Raw genomic sequence first — 18,366 nt, 5'->3', positions numbered from 1 at the left:
AAAAAAAAAAAAAAAAAAAAAAGGTGGATGTGGGTTGAGTTTCATAGGTTATAATGGGCTGATGTTGGTGGGTTATGGTGGTGGGTGTGGCCTGATTTTCATGGGTTGTGATGGGTCTATGTTGGTGGGTTATGGCAATGGGTGTGGGCTGATTTTGGTGGTTTGGTTGATTTTGGATTTTAGCTATGGTGGTCAGTGGTAGTGGGTTGGTTTGTTGATTTTGGGTTTTGGTTATGGTTGTCAGTGGTGGTGGATTGTGGTGGTTGTAGGCGTGTGCTATGGGCTGTGGTGGTGGTGGTGGTGGTGGTGGTGGTGTGCCATGGGCAGTGGTGGTGGTGGGCTGTGTAGTATATATTATTATTTGAAGTTTTTTTTAAATGTTATTTTAATGTGTTGGATATATTATTTTAATGTATGGAATTGAAGAATAGAACATGTGATGTAGGGTATATTGTAAATGGTCGTGTTAAAATAATAAGGTAGGTTTTTTAGTGTGTTAAAATGACATATTTATAGAACACTTGATGAGAATGCTCTAACTATCAAGTGGGACCTAGAACACTGTGTTTTGTTTGGAAAAAGACAAATTAACCTACTTTAGTGTTATTTCTTATGGAACCTATGTAAGGTAAAAGAAAAATGAGTACTATTTCTTCTCTAAATACTACATGGGTACGTTACTATATAGTATTTTCTAATGAACTTTCTCTCTTATTCTGGGAGAGAACTGAGAAATTTATTTTAGCTGTCTTATTTAATAGATAAAGGTTTCTAAATTTGTTGTTCCGTCTCTATAAGTACTAATCTTTGAAAGGGTCAAAGTTTTTTAAAGGTACGTTTGGTACACTGAATGTAAATTACAAAAAGAATGGTAATCTTTGTAATGGAATAACTAAACCTATTAATTAGTTTGGTTGTGAGTTGTAACATTAGAATAATACTTATGATCTATTTTAGGAAATATCTCATTCATACAATTATATTTCTTAGAAAATAATATTTTTGAAATTTTAGAGAGATGAGTTATTTTTTTAATGATTTTTTATTTCCATAATTGTTAGGTGGATATGGAAAGTTTATTTATTTATAAATATATTAATGTTAGAAATTATTACATATACTAAGGAATAACTATTACAGCTCTCTTGGAGATGAATAGTTATTCCTCATTTTAAAGAATAGCTATTCATAAAGAATGACTAATTTTTGTAATAAAAACATAATCAAACTATAGAATAACTAAACCATAGGAATAACTGTTATATTACAGTACCTATTACAGTTTACTAAACGTGCCATAAGTTCTAATAGTCTTTGTATTACTACCTTCTCTGTCTCATCTGTAGACTTAGACTTAATTCATTTCTACTCTCTATATAAACAACAAACGAACTCTCTCTACGCACACAGCAGAATAACTTACGTATATATACAAGCTACAATTATTTTGTTGTGGATATCATCATCACGACAGTAATTAATTTCCTCCATTGTTTCTTTGACATTTCATTGTAAACTTTCTTAGAGTTTTGCTTCCATGGTGGGCAAGGACATTCCAAAGCCAGGTGAGTCTGAACGTTCAGTGGAGCACACTCCAACATGGGCTGTTGCAGTGGTCTGCCTTGTGTTGGTTGTTATTTCTCTCTTCCTTGAACATATTATTCATATCATTGGAAAGGTAAGCTTATCTATTTATCTTAACATTCGTTTGGGTAACCTGCAGTTTCTTTTGTTTGTATTTATTTTTTCTTAATGAAAGATTCTTGCATTCCTATGTAGTGGCTAAAAAACAAAGACAAGTTACTCTTTACGAAGCACTTGAAAAAATCAAAACAGGTACGTAGCGATCATGATAAACTACCAAAAAGTGAACTTAATTTATTTAACTATTATTCCAACGCTCATAGTTTGATCTCTAACATATCTTAAAAAAAAAAAAAGGTTAAGTCTGTCCAAAGCCTAACACTTTTTCTTTGTTGGATATATATTTTTTCCTTTTTCAGAGCTTATGATATTGGGATTCATATCCTTGCTCTTAATAGTGATTCAAGCGCCAATTACTGATATATGTATACCCAAGAGTGTTGGAGCCACTTGGCACCCCTGTAAAAAGGGGTACAAAGAAGAGACAGATTTCCAGGATAAATGCCCAGAGGTAAGCTCAATGATTTTTTTTAGTTTTTTTATTTTTTGGATAAGACTCTTTTTATTTTATGTTTCCAAATATGTTGGTGTTCTGGTGTAGCTACTTAATTTAAATGAATTTAATATTGTGATACCACCAATGAACTAGAGAAACGTTGTTGGAAACTTGGAATAGAATCAATGAATGTTCCCATCAAAAATAGAAAAGAAAAGAATCAATGAATGTTATAAGTAATAAGCTGAATATCATAATAAATAAATAAATATTTGAATGATTTTTTTGTGACCTGTAATATATCAATTTGTAAAGTTTATAAAAGAAGCGGGGATGATGAATTTCGTTGTAGGGATATTGGGCCCGAGAGCCCATCATTTGTTCGTGTTACGGGTTTGTGGCCCAATCCGAGGACAAGGGGTTGTCCGAGGAAAAAGAATCTATATTAGAAAAGACCGTGTTAGTAAATAGAGGTTAACTTTGACCATAATGGCTCAAGAAGGTGGGCCGAGGGTAAATACATCCTCGGCTGATTGATGCCGAGGTCTGAAAGGGTTGTCTATCACTCAGGGTGATGTTCCAAGAAGTCTAGTTGTTGTTGATAAGTACCGTGGAGGTATTGGATAGGAAAGTACCCTAAAATATCTAAGGAGAAAGCTGCTGTCTCCGTATTAAATGCACTGCAGCTAACTTTCTGGACGCATTAATATGGAGATAATACATGAACAGTGTTGTTTCAGCCTTACAGCTACTATACAATGGCATAGGGGAGGGGCTGATAGGATAAATATTAACACCAACCCTCCAGTATACACGTGTGAGGTGGGAATGAGAAGAAAAGATGATATAAAAGGAGAAGAAGGCAACAAGAAGAGGGGATCGGGAATTGAAGAGAAAAACATTGTAGCTTTCAGGAACTAAATTGGTAACCAAATTTGAGAACAATATATAAGAACAGATGATAGGCCACAAACTGAATGACCCCTTGTGATTAAATCAATTAATTAATTAGCCAAGTTATTAATTAATCAATTTATCATGCAAACGCATGGAAGCACAAACAAATCACCAAATAACTAAAATATGCAGCGAAAATTAAATGACACGGTGATTTGTTTACGAATGGGGAAAAACCTCATGGCAAAAACCCCACCGGGTGATTTTCAAGTCACCACTCCCAAAAAAAAAAAGATAATCATTTGTGTTCAATTAACTTTTTTAAAGACCATAAGCTTGACAACGTTCTAGAGCATATCAATTAATATTGCCTAGTTCTTCAAATGAAAAGAATTGGATCTGAGTTACTCTCTCATTTATTGTAAGGTGAAAAACCCATCAAAAGCAATCAATAACATTGTCAAGGGAAAAGGCAGATGTACTTAAAAAATGAGTTTTTTTTTTTAAGTTGTACATAATCACCGTACACACTTGGTACGATAGTCACTCCACAAGTATAAATGCTTGTGGAGTGTGAGGGTAAGGGCGGGGTTCAAGTATTCAAGAGAAAATTTTACATTCATATGCATTTAGATTAGGTTAGAGTAAAATTTCTATTATGTAAAAAAAAAAAAAATTAAAAAAAAAAAGTTGTACACAAATGCAACAATTTACAATATACTAGCTAGAGTAGGCCACAAAAACAAGACTTCAACGTGTATTCTTGTAATAGATCCTTCGATAATAACAGTGACTAATGACATGTTTGGATGTTTAGAAAAAGAGGGGGAGTAGAGTAGAGGGAGGGAGAGTAATGCAATTACCTTATTTGGAAGTTTTTTAAAGAATGAGGGGGAGGGGTTTGGAGGGGTTTGGAGGAGTTTGGAGGGGTTTGGACTCCCTCTAACCCCCCAATTTTAATTCCCCCAAATTGGAGAGATTTGGAGGGGGAGTAGAGGACATAAACTATTGATCAAGTAAATTACCTAATTTATCCTTATTATATTAACAAAATTACACAAGGGGAAGGGCTAATTACTCCCTTCCCCCTTACTAATTTTAAAAACATCCAAATAAGGTGGAAGTGAATCATTCTCCTCTACTCTCCTCTCTACTACTCCCCTTCTCTCTACTCCCCTCTACTCTCCTCCCTCTCTAAACTTCCAAACAAGCTATAAATTTTGTGTTATCTATCAACCGACTGCAACCATTCTCTTTTTAGAACTTAGGTCAGGAAAACAAAATGTATGATACTAAGTGAAATAAAAAACTGCACCTAAATAGATAAGTTAAATAAAATTTGACTTTAAGGAATATTTTGGTCATGTTTTCAGGTTTAGATTTGGACTGCGGGCCTTTCTTGGCTGTGCACACTGAGGATGCAGTTAAAAAAGGCTTGTTGAATGAGATAGATGTCAACAGTGCTTTAGCCAACACACTCAATGTCCAAGTGAGACTTGGGATGTTTGATGGAGAACCGTCTAAGCATCCATTTGGGAACCTTGGCCCAAAAGATGTGTGCACCCCGGCTCACCAAGAGCTCGCCCTTGAATCAGCCAGGCAAGGCATCGTTCTTCTCAAGAATCGTGGGCCTTCACTGCCTTTATCCACTCGGCGCTACCGTACTGTCGCTGTTATTGGGCCTAACTCCAATGTCACAAATACCATGATTGGCAACTATGCTGGTAAACTTATGTTTCCTTTTTCTTCACTCACTCTGCCTTCCTTTTAAGCCTTTTGTAAGTGCTATTCAAAAACCAAAGTCCACCTCTCATTTTCTTGGGATACTAATCTGGGCACGGGTCAATATATTGTGTGTTCTCTAAGACCCAAATTTAGGTGCATAGATATTTCATCCAAAATGGGCTCAAAGCCCTCACCAGTTTCTTTTGTTGGCCTATTAGCTACTATTTAGTATGCCCCAAAAAAAAATACGTGGTCGATCCTAACTAATCCCATTGAGATTCCATGTCCAACGCTTGATTGTTGTTATTGTTTTACTAGGTGTTGCATGTGGATACACAAGTCCCCTACAAGGAATTGGGAGTTACATAAAGGCAATTCACCAACAGGGTTGCGCCGACGTAACTTGTGCCGACGACAAGCTCTTTGGTGCAGCAATTAATGTTGCTAGTCAAGCAGACGCAACAATTTTAGTGGTTGGGCTTGACCAAACTATTGAGGCAGAATTCAAGGACAGAGCTGGGCTTGTTTTACCAGGGCGCCAACAAGAGCTTGTATCTAAGGTAGCTGCAGCCTCAAAGGGTCCAACCATATTGGTGTTGATGTCTGGTGGGCCTATTGATGTGGCTTTTGCTAAGAATGATCCACACATTCCTGCCATCTTATGGACCGGTTACCCGGGTCAAGCCGGAGGAGCTGCCATTGCTGATATATTGTTTGGAGCATATAACCCAGGTTTGCTTTTCCTTGACAAAATGCAATTCCCTTTTTTGTGGAAAATCACATTTAAATCCTAAACTTTAGGATTAACAAATTAAACTTTGTAGTTTTAAAAGTAACAATTTAAGCCAAAAGTCTTATAATTCAACTAATTAGCACTTGACACTATTTTTTCCTTAAGAACTACTTCTGATGTTTCTGATGGGGACATCTAAGTTCAAATCCTCTCTTTATAAATTATCGAATTATAAAAATAAAAATAAAAATATTAACAACTGAGACAGACTTAAATCTAATAGTTTCAAAAATAACACCCTAAACTACGAGGTTTATGTAATTTTCCCTTTATTTTTTGATTCTATGGGCTGCTCAGGTTGGCCTTTCCCCCAAAAACAACAACTAACCTTTCTGTGCTTTGCAGGGGGCAAGTTGCCTATGACATGGTACCCACAAGGTTATCTAAAAAATTTGCCTATGACAACCATGGCAATGAGGTCTAGCCAATCCACAGGCTACCCTGGAAGAACCTACAGATTTTACAAAGGTCCAGTAGTGTACCCATTTGGGTACGGAATTAGCTACACAAAATATGTTCACACCATAGCTAGTGCTCCAACTGTGATTTCTATCCCCCTTGATGGTCGCCATGCTCGTGGTAACACAACCACATCTGGTAAGGCAATCAGGGTGACCCATGCAAAATGTAACAGGCTTTCAATAGGAGTGCAAGTAGAAGTGAGAAACAAAGGCTCTAGGGATGGCTCTCACACTTTGCTTGTATTTTCTACACCACCTGCTGGGCATTGGGTTCCACACAAACAATTGGTAGCCTTTGAGAAAGTGCATGTCCCAGCAAGGGCTCAACGGCGAGTCCTGATTAATATACATGTGTGCAAGTACCTTAGTGTTGTGGATAAGTCTGGAATTCGAAGAATTCCAATGGGCTTACATAGTCTTCATATTGGTGATACCAAACACTCAGTGTCAATCCAAGAAGCAAAACTTAGTGTTATCAAGTCTTAAATTTCTTCGTGGAAGGACACCCATGTGCCATTTTTTGTTATGGCAATTGTATCATGGTCATGGGCATAGTAGAGAATATTTCTAGATACTAATTAGCACTCATTATTTTCAACTATTACAGTAGGCGTTTCAAGGTACAGATTGAAGGAAATAATGGTCTACAAGAAGGAAAATAGGAAAAAAAATTACAAAGAAGAGCGGAAGTTTAAAGATTGCTTTGTATTTGTATGAAGAGGAAAGGATATACCAATCTATTCTTCCATTTGAAAATTTTTCCCCAATTTTTTTCTAATATTGAGATTGTAATTTGGCTTTGATATTGAAGCCGATTGTTTCAATTGTGCTCCTATTGTAATATTTTGAGTGAGCTTAGTATGTAACATGCATGACTATGGTCATGTCATTAATTTGTTGTGCACATTATTGATTTACGATGACATGGTTATTGGAATATCTTAAGGTAACATTATAAGATTTTCCCATTAAATCTTTCAAATTCGTTATTTCTAGTTTTTATTCAAAATGTGAGACACATTACATTTATTCAATTTTGTGTGATTTTCAATTTTTTTAAGAGCATGGGATTTTTTTTTTAAATGCAACACATCTTTAATATGAACTCAAATTGGAGACAATTTCCATGAGTCTTGTAGCTTAAGTGCAATGTTTGGTAACGTTGTTTGTATTTTTTGGAAATACGTGTGGGTGAAAAAATGTGTGAAAATACGTGTAATGTTGTTTAAACACTGAAAACTGTTATTCTAGTTACACTACCAAACAACCCCGTCTGTACTTCCTAGTGTTTCTAACAAGAACATTCAGGATTTAAATCCCCACACCTCAAAAATTTGGAGAAAATTAGAAGATTTAAATGGAAGGGGATCCTTTAGGCTAGTATGGACATAATTTCAATGGCATTAACCATGTTCTTGTTTTTAGGTCCCTCACCATTTGTGATTTGCTTTGGATAATTATAGATTTATATTAAGCTAAGAAAGCGGAACAAGGCGAGAGCAAGTCATCGCTGAATTATCCATTATAAAACACCACAAAACGATTACAAAACACCCCAAAACAGAAACAGGGGAGGAAAAAACAACAAAATCTAAGACTTAGGTCCTTCCCAAATTGGCCAGAGCATCAGCGGTGCTATTTGCCTCCCGGAAAGCATGTTGGGCCATATTATTGTGGATACTAATTGATATCTAGAGAGACAAAAAGAACAACGAGCCCAGTAATTACCATACCATTGATTCAACCATGGTCCATATGACTACTGAAAAGAAAGCAGCATATGCGTATCCTAGTTCAACACCATCTCTTTTCTGACTCTGTTGAGTGGGTATGGAAATTGAAGCAACAACAAAAGGAGGAGGAGAAGGAGGAGGAGGCAATACGCTATCAGAAATATACCAGAATGCGAAGAAGGTACAATTGAGGACCAGAGATGCTCGAGTACTCCATTGCTGGTGTTGGTTTGGACTCACCAGAACTATCAGTTTCAATCAAAACAAATTATTGTTGTAATAAATTGCTTAGAAATAGGTTTAATGTTTCTTCAGCTGCTATCTAGGCTGTGTTTGTTTCGTGTAAAACGTTTTTCGGAAAATACATATTTTCCGGAAATGTTATTTTCCGGAAAAGAAAAATATTTTTATGCGTTTGGTTGAATTATGAAAATTGTTGTGGAAAATATTTTCATGTGTTTGGATGTATTCTAAAAATGCTATTTTCCGGAAAAAATTTCACATTTTCTCAACAACACAACAAATTCCGGCAACAACACAACAATAACAACAACAACAACACCAAATTCCGGCAACAACAACACAACAACCACAACACGACAACCACAACAACAATCAGTTCATCAAAAAAAAAAAAAAAAAAACTTGTTCAACTTTTCTGCATTTAAAAAGAAAAATAAAAAGAATTGCATTGCCTCTAATCAAGATACAAGATCATTCAATTGCATCAACTCTACCTATAAGTGGGTGAAAAAACAACAACAACTAATGGATCCTCAACAAATTAGTCTAGGTTGGCCATTGCACAACAATAGGCGAAATCTATGGGTCACTACAATCCACCCTGCTCTACATGTCCTTGCATGTGGGGCCCATATCCCTACGGTTTTGTTCTCTCCCAAAGTACACAGTAGTGGAGGAAAATGTTTCTACACATTTACGGGAAGTCATTCCTTATAAGCACATTCCCTAGGCAATGTGGGATTCTCATTGATTGCAAGACCGCTTTTGGGTCTGTAACGACTTGCCCCCAACTGTGTATTCTGGGCCCCATACCCCTCACAATTTTATTCTCCCCTAAAGAAGACAATACTACATAGTTAGGGCGGGGTCATTGCAATAAAGGCTCGAGAAAAATTTAAATCCAATGCTGGAAGTGCAAAGATGACAAGATAATTAGAACATACAATGCTGTAAAGGACAATTATGCACATACTTAACATGTGTTAAATTAAATTTGAGTATGAGAATAATTCTCCCTCTCTCTCTCTCTCTCTCCTCTCTCTCTCTCTCTCTTCTCTCTCTCTCCCCTTTTTGATAGGAAAAGGAAAAAAAAAAAAAAAAATCAAAAAAGAGGATTTGGTTGGTTAAGCCGTTTTAGTTTGAATTCAAGTACTCACATTAGGAAAGGCAATTTTGATAGAGAAGCAAGATAATTGGTCAAACACAATGAGATTTGAAATTATTATAAATTAGGGGCTGCGTTTGTTTTGGGTGAAAAGCATTTCCGGAAATGCTTTTCTGAATTTACGGGTGTTTGGTTGCATTTGAAAATTGATTTTCCGGAAATTAATTTCCGTTGACTGTCGGTCAGAGGTGAAAATGGATTCCGTTCCTATTTTCACTTCAAATCCTATTTTCCGGAAAACCAAAAACAGAGAGCACGAAGAGGGAAAAGGGAGAAAGAAAGAGAGAGCCCAGCGCCATCGTCCATCCAAGCCCAGCGCCATCGTCATCCAAGCCCAGCGCCATTCGCCGGCGGCCAAGAACCGCCGATCCAAGCCGAGAGACCATCGCTGGCGACCACGAACCCACGAACCCAGTCCCCATCGCCTCACTGCAACGATCACGCCTTCGATCTAGTCACACCTTCGATCGCGCCGCGCTGTCGCCGTCGCCGTCGATCGTTGATCCTTTGAACCCAGCGCTCTTCGCACCGGCGAGTCACACCGCGCCGCGCCGCGCCGTGCATCGATCGTCGTCTTCCTCGATCTCTCCGTTTTTTTTTTTTTTAAGTTATTGTTGNAATTCTTTTTTATTTTTCTTTTTTAATGCAGAAAAGTTGAACAAGTAATAGAAGAGGCTGAATCTTTAAAACAAAGTTTGGATAAGTATTTCTTAAGGAATTAAAAAAGGGTGATGGAAGCCAAAGAGAGGGCAGAATTGCTTGGAAGAGCTGTATGTAATCCATTCTTTTGGTTAGGAAATGATACCGAATTCGTATGGGGCAACCCAAACTTAATCAATATAATAAATGGAAATAGGCTGGATGAATTTATTATGTATTTTCTGGTTTTATGAGATAAGAAAAAAAAAACACTCAATAATTTAAAGGATAGATAAGTTCACCACTTAAGTAAACCCAAAGAGATATAGAGGGCACCACCCAAAGGAATTTAGCTAAGAATATAGAACTATTTTGGCTCACCACTCTATGAGATACAAATTAACACCACCCAAGAGATATACTCGCCACCCAAAGGAATCCAGCCAAGAGATAAGAGATGATTTAGAAGAAATCCATCTTCTAAAAAACACAAAATTTTTTTAATTTTGAAAATATACTCTAAATTTTATTTGATTCAGCTAAAGACTTAAATAGATCTTGAAACAGCCCCCCAAGCATAGGAAAATGAAAATAATAATAAATACATTCACTTAACCTAACCAAAATCAAATATGACTCTTAGGAATTTTAGAAACACAATAAAATACTTGTCTGCCTAGGAGAAATAAAAATAAAGTCTAATTCATCCTAGGAGACACTAAATAAAGACTATTTGATTTATTTTTTTTATTTTTTTTGAATGGAAGATATAGAGACTATTTGACTTGATTAATAATATAAAATAAAAAAATTAATAAAAAAAAAAACATTTTAAAAATAGTGGTTGTTATTCTGATCTTCAAGGAAAGCTTTTAGGTCGGACTGACATCAGATTAGGTTTGTTGGATCTTGGGGGACACTTCGGTGTCATACTTTCTGGCTTGAAAAGGACTTGCCCCAAAGTCCACTTCATCTTCTTGAGCTTCATAGTAAGGATAAAGATCAGAAACATTGAAGGTTGCTAAAACACCATAATCTCCAAGCAGCTCAATCTTGTAAGCATTCTCACCAATTCGTTGCAACACCTTAAAAGGTCCATCTACTTTAGGTTTCAACTTAGAAAACCTTTTGGGGGGAAATCTTTCCTTCCTAAGATGAATCCTAACCAATTCACCTTCCTTGAAAGTTACTGGTTTTCAATACTTATTGGCTAGTGGGTCAATTATAAGCAAACTCAGCTTGGGCCAAAAGAAGATCCCACTGTCTAATGTTCTTCCCCACAAAGCTTCTTAAGAGATTTCCCAAACTTCGATTCACAACTCCAGTTTGCCCTTCTGTTTGTGGATGGTATGAAGAGCTGAATTGCAATGTAGTTCCAAACTTCCTCCAAAGAGTATGCCAAAAATGACTTACAAACTTCAAATCATGATTAGAAGTGATAGTTTTTAGAACACTGGTGTGCTGTCGTAGGCAACCAAAAATAAAACCTATACTTCTAAAAATATATGTAGTAGTGCAAGTAAGGATCGTTCCCACAGAGAGTATCTAGCCTAATTTTATGCTACATGAACAAGGAGAGGAGGGGTTTTGAGTATAATGAAAACAATTTAAAGAAAAACAACTAAGGAACAATTCAAATTAAAGTATCAAAATCAATCAAGAGAACAAACCTTGGTCTAAGTCAACATCCACCATCTGAATTTTACAACTGATCATCGATGCAAGTATATATCAATTCACACTTTGAATATTCACCGTTGGAACTATTTTCCTATCTTTCTTTAGTTGCAGTTAATTAGAAAACAAGCGATCTAATTAACCCTAACTACTAAACAACCCAAGACAAGCGCTAAAGGTTTAATCTAGTAGCAGCCTTAAGAACTAGAGAGATCGATGAAACTAAACAACACAAACACAAGCGGTTGCATTTAATTTAGTCGAGCGTTCTTCCTAAGATCTAATAATTTCTGATGCAGCAAATCATTAAATCTTGATTGCTTCACAAGTTAGAGAGATCAAACAATTACGGATTTGATATCTAACCTAGTAGTAGATTGAAACGAATAATAAACTAGTAGGCCTACTAATAATTAAACGAGACAATCATGAAAATAAGCACAGAAGAACATCCGATATTCAAAGCATAAATTAAACAATAAAAACAAATTAGATCTCACAGTTTTATTGATTCCGAGGCTTCAGTTTTCTTCAACCAAGTATAAAAGTTTTAGCCACACAAAGCCATGACAGAAAACACAAAGGAGAAAATTAGAGAAAAGGGGAGAGAGAGGCGTGTGTGTGTCTATAATTCTGATTTATCCTCCCCTTTTACACGTTAATTCCCCCTTTCCCAAGCCTACAAAATCTCCTAAAAATATTCTAAATAATAACATTCAAATATGACTAATTAAGGAAAAATATTAAAAATAAAACAAAGTCCTAATATAACTAGGAAAGTGGTATTTTTCAACTGGAAATTTCGTGCATCACATCTGGAACCTTCCAAAAATAAACCACATTAGATCCATGTATTAGAATTTCAAGTAAAGGAACATTCCAGAACGTCAACAGTGCAGGTGCAGCAAATTCAAGCCCGATTTTGACCTTGATGCGGCCCGTATCTCTAAAAACTCAAAACATGAAAGTTGTAGAGCTTTGTTTTGGCGTTCCATAGCATCTTGGATCATCTCAATTGGAGCTCTGATGAGAGAGTTATGCCCAGATTATGAAGCAATGTCAAAGCTATCCAGAATCACCCAATTAACTACGTTTTTGCATCCTAAATCAAAATATAAGAATAATGAGTACATTTAGGCACCAAATAAATATAAAAGACTAAACATTAAGGGATAAAAATATGACATTTTGCATTTTCATCAAACACCATGAAGCTTGACTATTTCTCTGAAATACAAATCAGCAATAAAAGATGCATCTGCAATTTTGTTACAAGGAACAAAATGAGACATCTTTGAAAATCGATCAGCAACCACCATGATAGAATTACAATCCTTGTTCTTTGAGTTTGAGGTAAACCCAAAACAAAGTCTAAGTTGATATCTTCCCATGAAGCCTTGGGAACTAGTAATGGTGTGTACAACCCGGTGTTCTGACTGTGACTCTTAGCAATTTGGCAGGTTCTGCAACTTCTCACAGGATACATAACATCATGAGTCAATTTGAGCCAATAGAATTTTTTTTTGCACAAGAACCAAAGTTTTTTCTCTTCCAAAGTGTCCGGCAATACTTCCTTTATGAGCTTCTTGAATAATTGCTCTTGGTAAAGAACATTAAGGAATGCACAATTTGTTTTCTTTAAATAGAAAACCTTCTTGCTTCAAGAAATGATTAATAGAACTGTTGGAACAATTTTTCCACACATCACCAAAGTCTAAATCATTGTTATACACCTCTTTAGGAACTTCAAAACCTAACATTTGCACCTCCATAGTGTTTAGCAATGAATGTCTTTTAGTCAAAGCATCTACCACTTGATTCAGCTTTCCAGACTTGTGTTTGATAGAAAAAGTCTATGATTGAAGAAATTCAACCCATCTAGCATGTCGACTGTTAAGTTTTTTGCTGACTATTCAAATACTTCAAAGCTTCATGATCAGAATGAAGTAGAAACTCACTTGAAAGGAAATAATGACTCCAATGATTCAAGGCACGAATAATGGCATAAAATTCTTTATCATAAGTAGAATACTTTTTCTTGCATTCATTCAATTTCTTACTAAACAAAGTAATAAGCTTACCCTCTTAGCTGAGCACAACACCAATTTCTACACTTGAAGCATCGCAATCAACTTTGAACAATTTGTTGGAATTTAGAAGTACCAAAATCGGAGCTTCCGTCACTTTTTCTTGAGCAACGCAAAACTCTTTTGGGCTTCTTCATTCCACTGAAACTTTCTTCCTTTCAAACATTAAGTAACAGGGGCAATAAGGCTACTAAAGCTTTTGATAAAACACTGATAAAATGAAGCAAGCCCATGAAAACTTCTAACATCATGGAGAGACTTTGGCACGGACCAACTAAGTATAGCCTCAATTTTGCTTAGATCCATCTTAATTCCATCACCTAAAACAACATAGCCTAAGAACACAAGGATGTCAATTAAGAAATGACATTTCTTCAAACTCGCATAAAGCTTTTGCTCTCAAAGAATTCGAAACACCTCATGAAGATGCTCCATATGCTCCTGGTGAGATTTGCTGTACATTAAGATGTCATCAAAATACACAACAACAAAGTGACCAATGAATGGCTCGAAGACATGATTCATTAAGCGCATAAAAATATTAGAAGCATTAGAGAGTCTGAAAAGCATCACCATCCACTCATACAACCCTTCTCTAGTTTTAAAGTTGTTTTCCACCCATCCCCTAGCCTCATTCGAATTTGATGATAATCGTTACGTAGATCAATTTTTGAGAAAACCATAGCTCCATAAAGCTAAGAAAGAAAATCATCTAATTGCGGAATAGGAAAGCGGTATCCAATGGTGTTCTTGTTTACTACTCTATTGTCAATACATATACACCATGAGCCATCCTTTTTGGGAACAAGCAGGGCTAGAACAGCACAAGGACTCATATTCTCCCTTACAATGCCTTTTGTTATCAACTCTTCAACCCGCTGCTACAACTCTTTATGCTCTTTTGGATTTATTCTATAAGCTAGTTTATTAGGCAAAACAGAACCAGGCACAAGATCAATGCAGTGTTGCATATCTCTCATAGGTGGAAGACTGAAAGGAATTTCATCAAGAACAACATCACCAAATTCCTCAAGAAAGGGTATCAATAAAAGAGGAATATCCACTGGATTCTTCTCTCCTCTAACCACAATAGCAAACTTTTCACCAAATTCTGCCAGTGCTCTCTCCACCTCAATTCTAGTCAATAAGATGCTTCCCTCCCCAAGTGAAGGTTTGGAAACATGGATCATTCTTAATGGAGCCATAGTTATTTTAACCCCATCTATTTCAAAAGAGTAAGTATTTTTGAAACCATCATGACTAGGCTTCCTATCAAACTGTTATGATCTCCCAAGTAATAAATGACATGCATCTATGGATATTACATCACAAATTACTACATTATAATGCTTGCCAATAGAAAACTGAATTAAGCACCTCTTATTCACCTTCACCTTATTGCCTTTGCAATGCCACTAGAATTTGTGTGGTTGGGGATGATTTTCAGTTTCTAGCTTCAACTTTTCCACCATGGTTGCTGCAATAACATTCTCACAACTTCCTCCATCAATGATAACGTCAAAAACTTTTCCATGAGAAGTGCATCTGGTATGGAATATATTGTTCCAAAGCCATTCATCTTCTATATAGGCTACCTTGAGGCTTCTTTGAAGAACAAGCGCCTCTCCTTGGACAGCAAAGACCACCTCCTCATTGTAAACAGTAGGTTTATGAACAACCAATGCTGATTCATCCTCATCTTCTATCTCCACATCTCCCTCCACCAAAGAAACTATCTTGCGATTTTGACAATCAAAAGCAATATGTCCTCAAAGCCGTGACATTTGAAACATCTATAGCCTGTACCAACAGTGTTGGGATGATTAGAACTTGATGCATTCTTTGGTGGTTGCTTGACAGTGGCTGTCTTGTGTAATGCTATCCTTTGAAGTGGAACCATTCCTTCAATTAGAAACACCCTCTCGATTATAGGATCGAAAGTTACTACCATGCCTTTCCTTCAATTGCTTCTCCACTTTCATAGAAAGCTTGCAAACTTCATTATAGGTTCAATAGGTNTGGACTCCTATGTTACACTCTATGTGATTTACAGGCACATTCGGCACCAAAAAGTGAAACAGAATTTGATTTCCAAAAGTACATTAGCAGATCACTTGAAAAGGATTTTAAAGTTGTGGTGGGGATCAGGTTTTTGCTCAAACACTTTAACTTTAAGGTGTTTGTTTATTTGATTGATTTTCAATTATATTAGAATCTTAATCTTACTTCTCATGAGCAGTCCAATCATATGGTTCTTTGCATTGTTATTCCTCCTGTCCAACACATATGGTAAGCTAAATTATACTTCTTGGATATCAAACTGTGGTCACAATTTTCCATTCTAAGGTCGGAATAGGATCCTCTCTATTTTAAATGAAACAGACACAGTGCAATATTATTGAAAAATTTAAAGAATACACATTTTGAAATATTTAATTCAAATCATGAAATCGATCCATTTTAAATTGGGAGGTCATTTTGCTGTTTTGTGTCATTCTCTTTTCTTTAGTCCAATTTAGTGGATTGTCTTGTGATTTCTGATTAATTAGAAATGTTTCTTTCTATACAATGATAGGATGGCATTCTTATTTATGGCTACCATTTCTCCCATTGATTGTAGGCAACCAGAAACAAACTTGTACTCCTACATTCTCATTTTGGGTTGTCAGTTTAATGGAAGTTAATGTGGTTTGCTGTGAATTTCACAGATAATACTCATGGTGGGGACAAGCTACTGGTGATAATTACACAAATGGGACTAAGAATTCAAGAGATAGGAGATGTGGTTAGGGGTGAACCTCTGGTGCAGCTAGGTGATGACCTCTTCTGGTTTGGCCTCCCCAAGTTCATTCTCTTTCTCATTCACTTGGTTCTTTTTCAGGCATCTCTCACTTACTTACATCAAGAAAATTACTAGCATTTTAATCTATAAGGATTCTAACATTAACTTCCTTTGCTTTTGGCCTCTCTATGTGATGAATTTTAATGGCAGAATGCATTTCAATTGGCCTTCTTTGCTTGGAGTACGGTAAGCATTTCCTTTCTACTCAATTATTCCATTATTTACAAGTACTAAATGATGTCTGCACTACTATACACAAAGTTTCATGTGACATTTGCTTGGCTGAAAATCATATATCTGGTGCAATAAGTACATAAAATTTATTGAGTCACGAGCTGTACTGCTGATGTAACACCTTATGATTTGTGCATATACTGTACTGCAATACGTATAGGTGCATAAATTTTTTACTGCTAATGTAACATTTTAGAATTTGTGCAAAATAAAATTGGTGTCCATAATGAGTTCATTTGAAGGTGATGTTGCTCTAATAATAACATATTACCTTAATATATTGTTAAAAACAAGTTGTGAAACATATTGAGTCCTTAAAATTACTTAACCTTAATGTCAGTAGTCTAAGCAACATGATTGTGTTCTTTAAAACCATTTTTAGGACTTAGAATTTCGCTACAAGAGAACTATAAGTTGAGAGGGTTTTCTAACTTTCCTGTTACATATATATTTTCATCTCTTTCAGGCTCAGTTTGGCTTAAGTAATTGCTTCTATAGTCGCACTACAGATATCGTCATCATAATCTCAATGGGGTGAGTTAAGTTTCATCACAAATACGCATGCATATAATTCTGTATGAAGGTGTCTTTGCAGTAATTTCACCTGGATGATTAAGGACTAGTGATTATTGATTGTCATTCAATTTAAGAATTACTAATCTAAGTACAACACTGACATTTTCTCCAGGCTCATTATACAAGTTGTATGCAGTTATGTGACTTTGCCTCTCTACGCTTTGGTGACTCAGGTGAGATATTGTATTACACCTATAGGTCATATGGCTTGAAATGGTACAAAACTAAGAGCAAAATTAGTTTATTCTAATTCAACTGATAAAGATCATTGTTCTAGAATAAGGGATTCGGATTCGATCTTAGCCTAGTGTTAAAGAGTAATAATTATGGATTGGATGCTATAGATTCAAATTATGTATATGAGCTAAGTAAAAGAGAACCAAGTAAGAAAATTACCACCAATTTATAACAAACTTAATTATGATTTGTTTACCTGATTTTACAGATGGGATCTAGGATGAGTCCTACCATTTTTAATGATTAGCATGCAACAAGATTAAAAGATTGGCACTGCACAGCCAAAAAGAATGCTAAACATAGCAATCATTCTGAGACTAAATCACCCATTTCAAGTACTACGGCAACTCTCACATGTGGCACGCCCCGATTCACCTCTCGCACAACTATCACCATAGCAGCCATGATAGCTTGCGTAAATCTCCAAGAAGGTGTCATGTTGAAAATGATCATTGGGACAATAATGAGAGTCACTTGAGTAGTCATTCGGAGCAAGAGAAGCCGGAAACTCAAGAGTCAAGCTCATTGTAGTTGCCATCAGCTCCACCAGGAACCATTCCTACTCAACATGAAATCAACATTAGTTCATCTTTTGCCTTTAGGAAATGAGTAAGCCAGTGTATAGGAGAATATCGCTTACTTATAACATGGTGTGCATGGTTAGAGCGAGCTCCTAGAGACTAAACCAAGGTTTTGTATCTATAAATAGCATCACTTTTGTAAAGTACAACAATTCTGAATAATAGCATTTAGTTCAAATACGTCTTGAGAGCTTTGTTCCAAGAGTATTCTTGAAGAGTTGATATTTTTTCATTCTCTTCAACACAACTTAGAGTTAACAACCTAATCTCTTTCTAAAACCTAGCCTAGCCTTTAAACAGTTTGCATCAAATATTGTTTGTACATGCGAGATGTTG

General features: G+C 36.0%; 1 protein-coding gene and 1 pseudogene across 1 annotated transcript; both read left to right on the top strand.

Annotated features, from left to right (window-relative positions):
* The first annotated feature begins 4,089 nt into the window (after positions 1 to 4,089).
* On the top strand, positions 4,090 to 6,955 carry LOC136068542 (putative beta-D-xylosidase). Its single transcript, XM_065775835.1, has 3 exons — positions 4,090 to 4,761; positions 5,081 to 5,494; positions 5,901 to 6,955. The coding sequence occupies exons 1-3, from the start codon at positions 4,401 to 4,403 to the stop codon at positions 6,500 to 6,502; spliced, it is 1,377 nt and encodes a 458-aa protein (XP_065631907.1). The 5' UTR covers positions 4,090 to 4,400; the 3' UTR covers positions 6,503 to 6,955.
* Positions 6,956 to 15,092: 8,137 nt separating this feature from the next.
* LOC112012758 (MLO-like protein 2) lies at positions 15,093 to 17,980 on the top strand (annotated as a pseudogene).
* Positions 17,981 to 18,366: the final 386 nt, after the last annotated feature.

This window comes from Quercus suber, unplaced genomic scaffold (genome assembly GCF_002906115.3).
Source record: "Quercus suber isolate HL8 unplaced genomic scaffold, Cork oak 2.0 scaffold_120, whole genome shotgun sequence".
Taxonomy (NCBI): Eukaryota; Viridiplantae; Streptophyta; class Magnoliopsida; order Fagales; family Fagaceae; genus Quercus; species Quercus suber.
Note: the sequence above shows the minus strand (reverse complement) of the source record. Positions and strands in the feature narration are given on the sequence as shown.

What these genes read in the sequence shown, in the direction of transcription:
- LOC136068542 (XM_065775835.1), top strand. Translation starts at nt 4,401, where the DNA reads ATGTTTTCAGGTTTAGATTTGGACTGCGGGCCTTTCTTGGCTGTGCAC. An exon ending in CATGATTGGCAACTATGCTG is followed by an intron (nt 4,762 to 5,080) that starts GTAAACTTATGT and finishes TTGTTTTACTAG; the next exon opens with GTGTTGCATGTGGATACACA. An exon ending in GTTTGGAGCATATAACCCAG is followed by an intron (nt 5,495 to 5,900) that starts GTTTGCTTTTCC and finishes TGTGCTTTGCAG; the next exon opens with GGGGCAAGTTGCCTATGACA.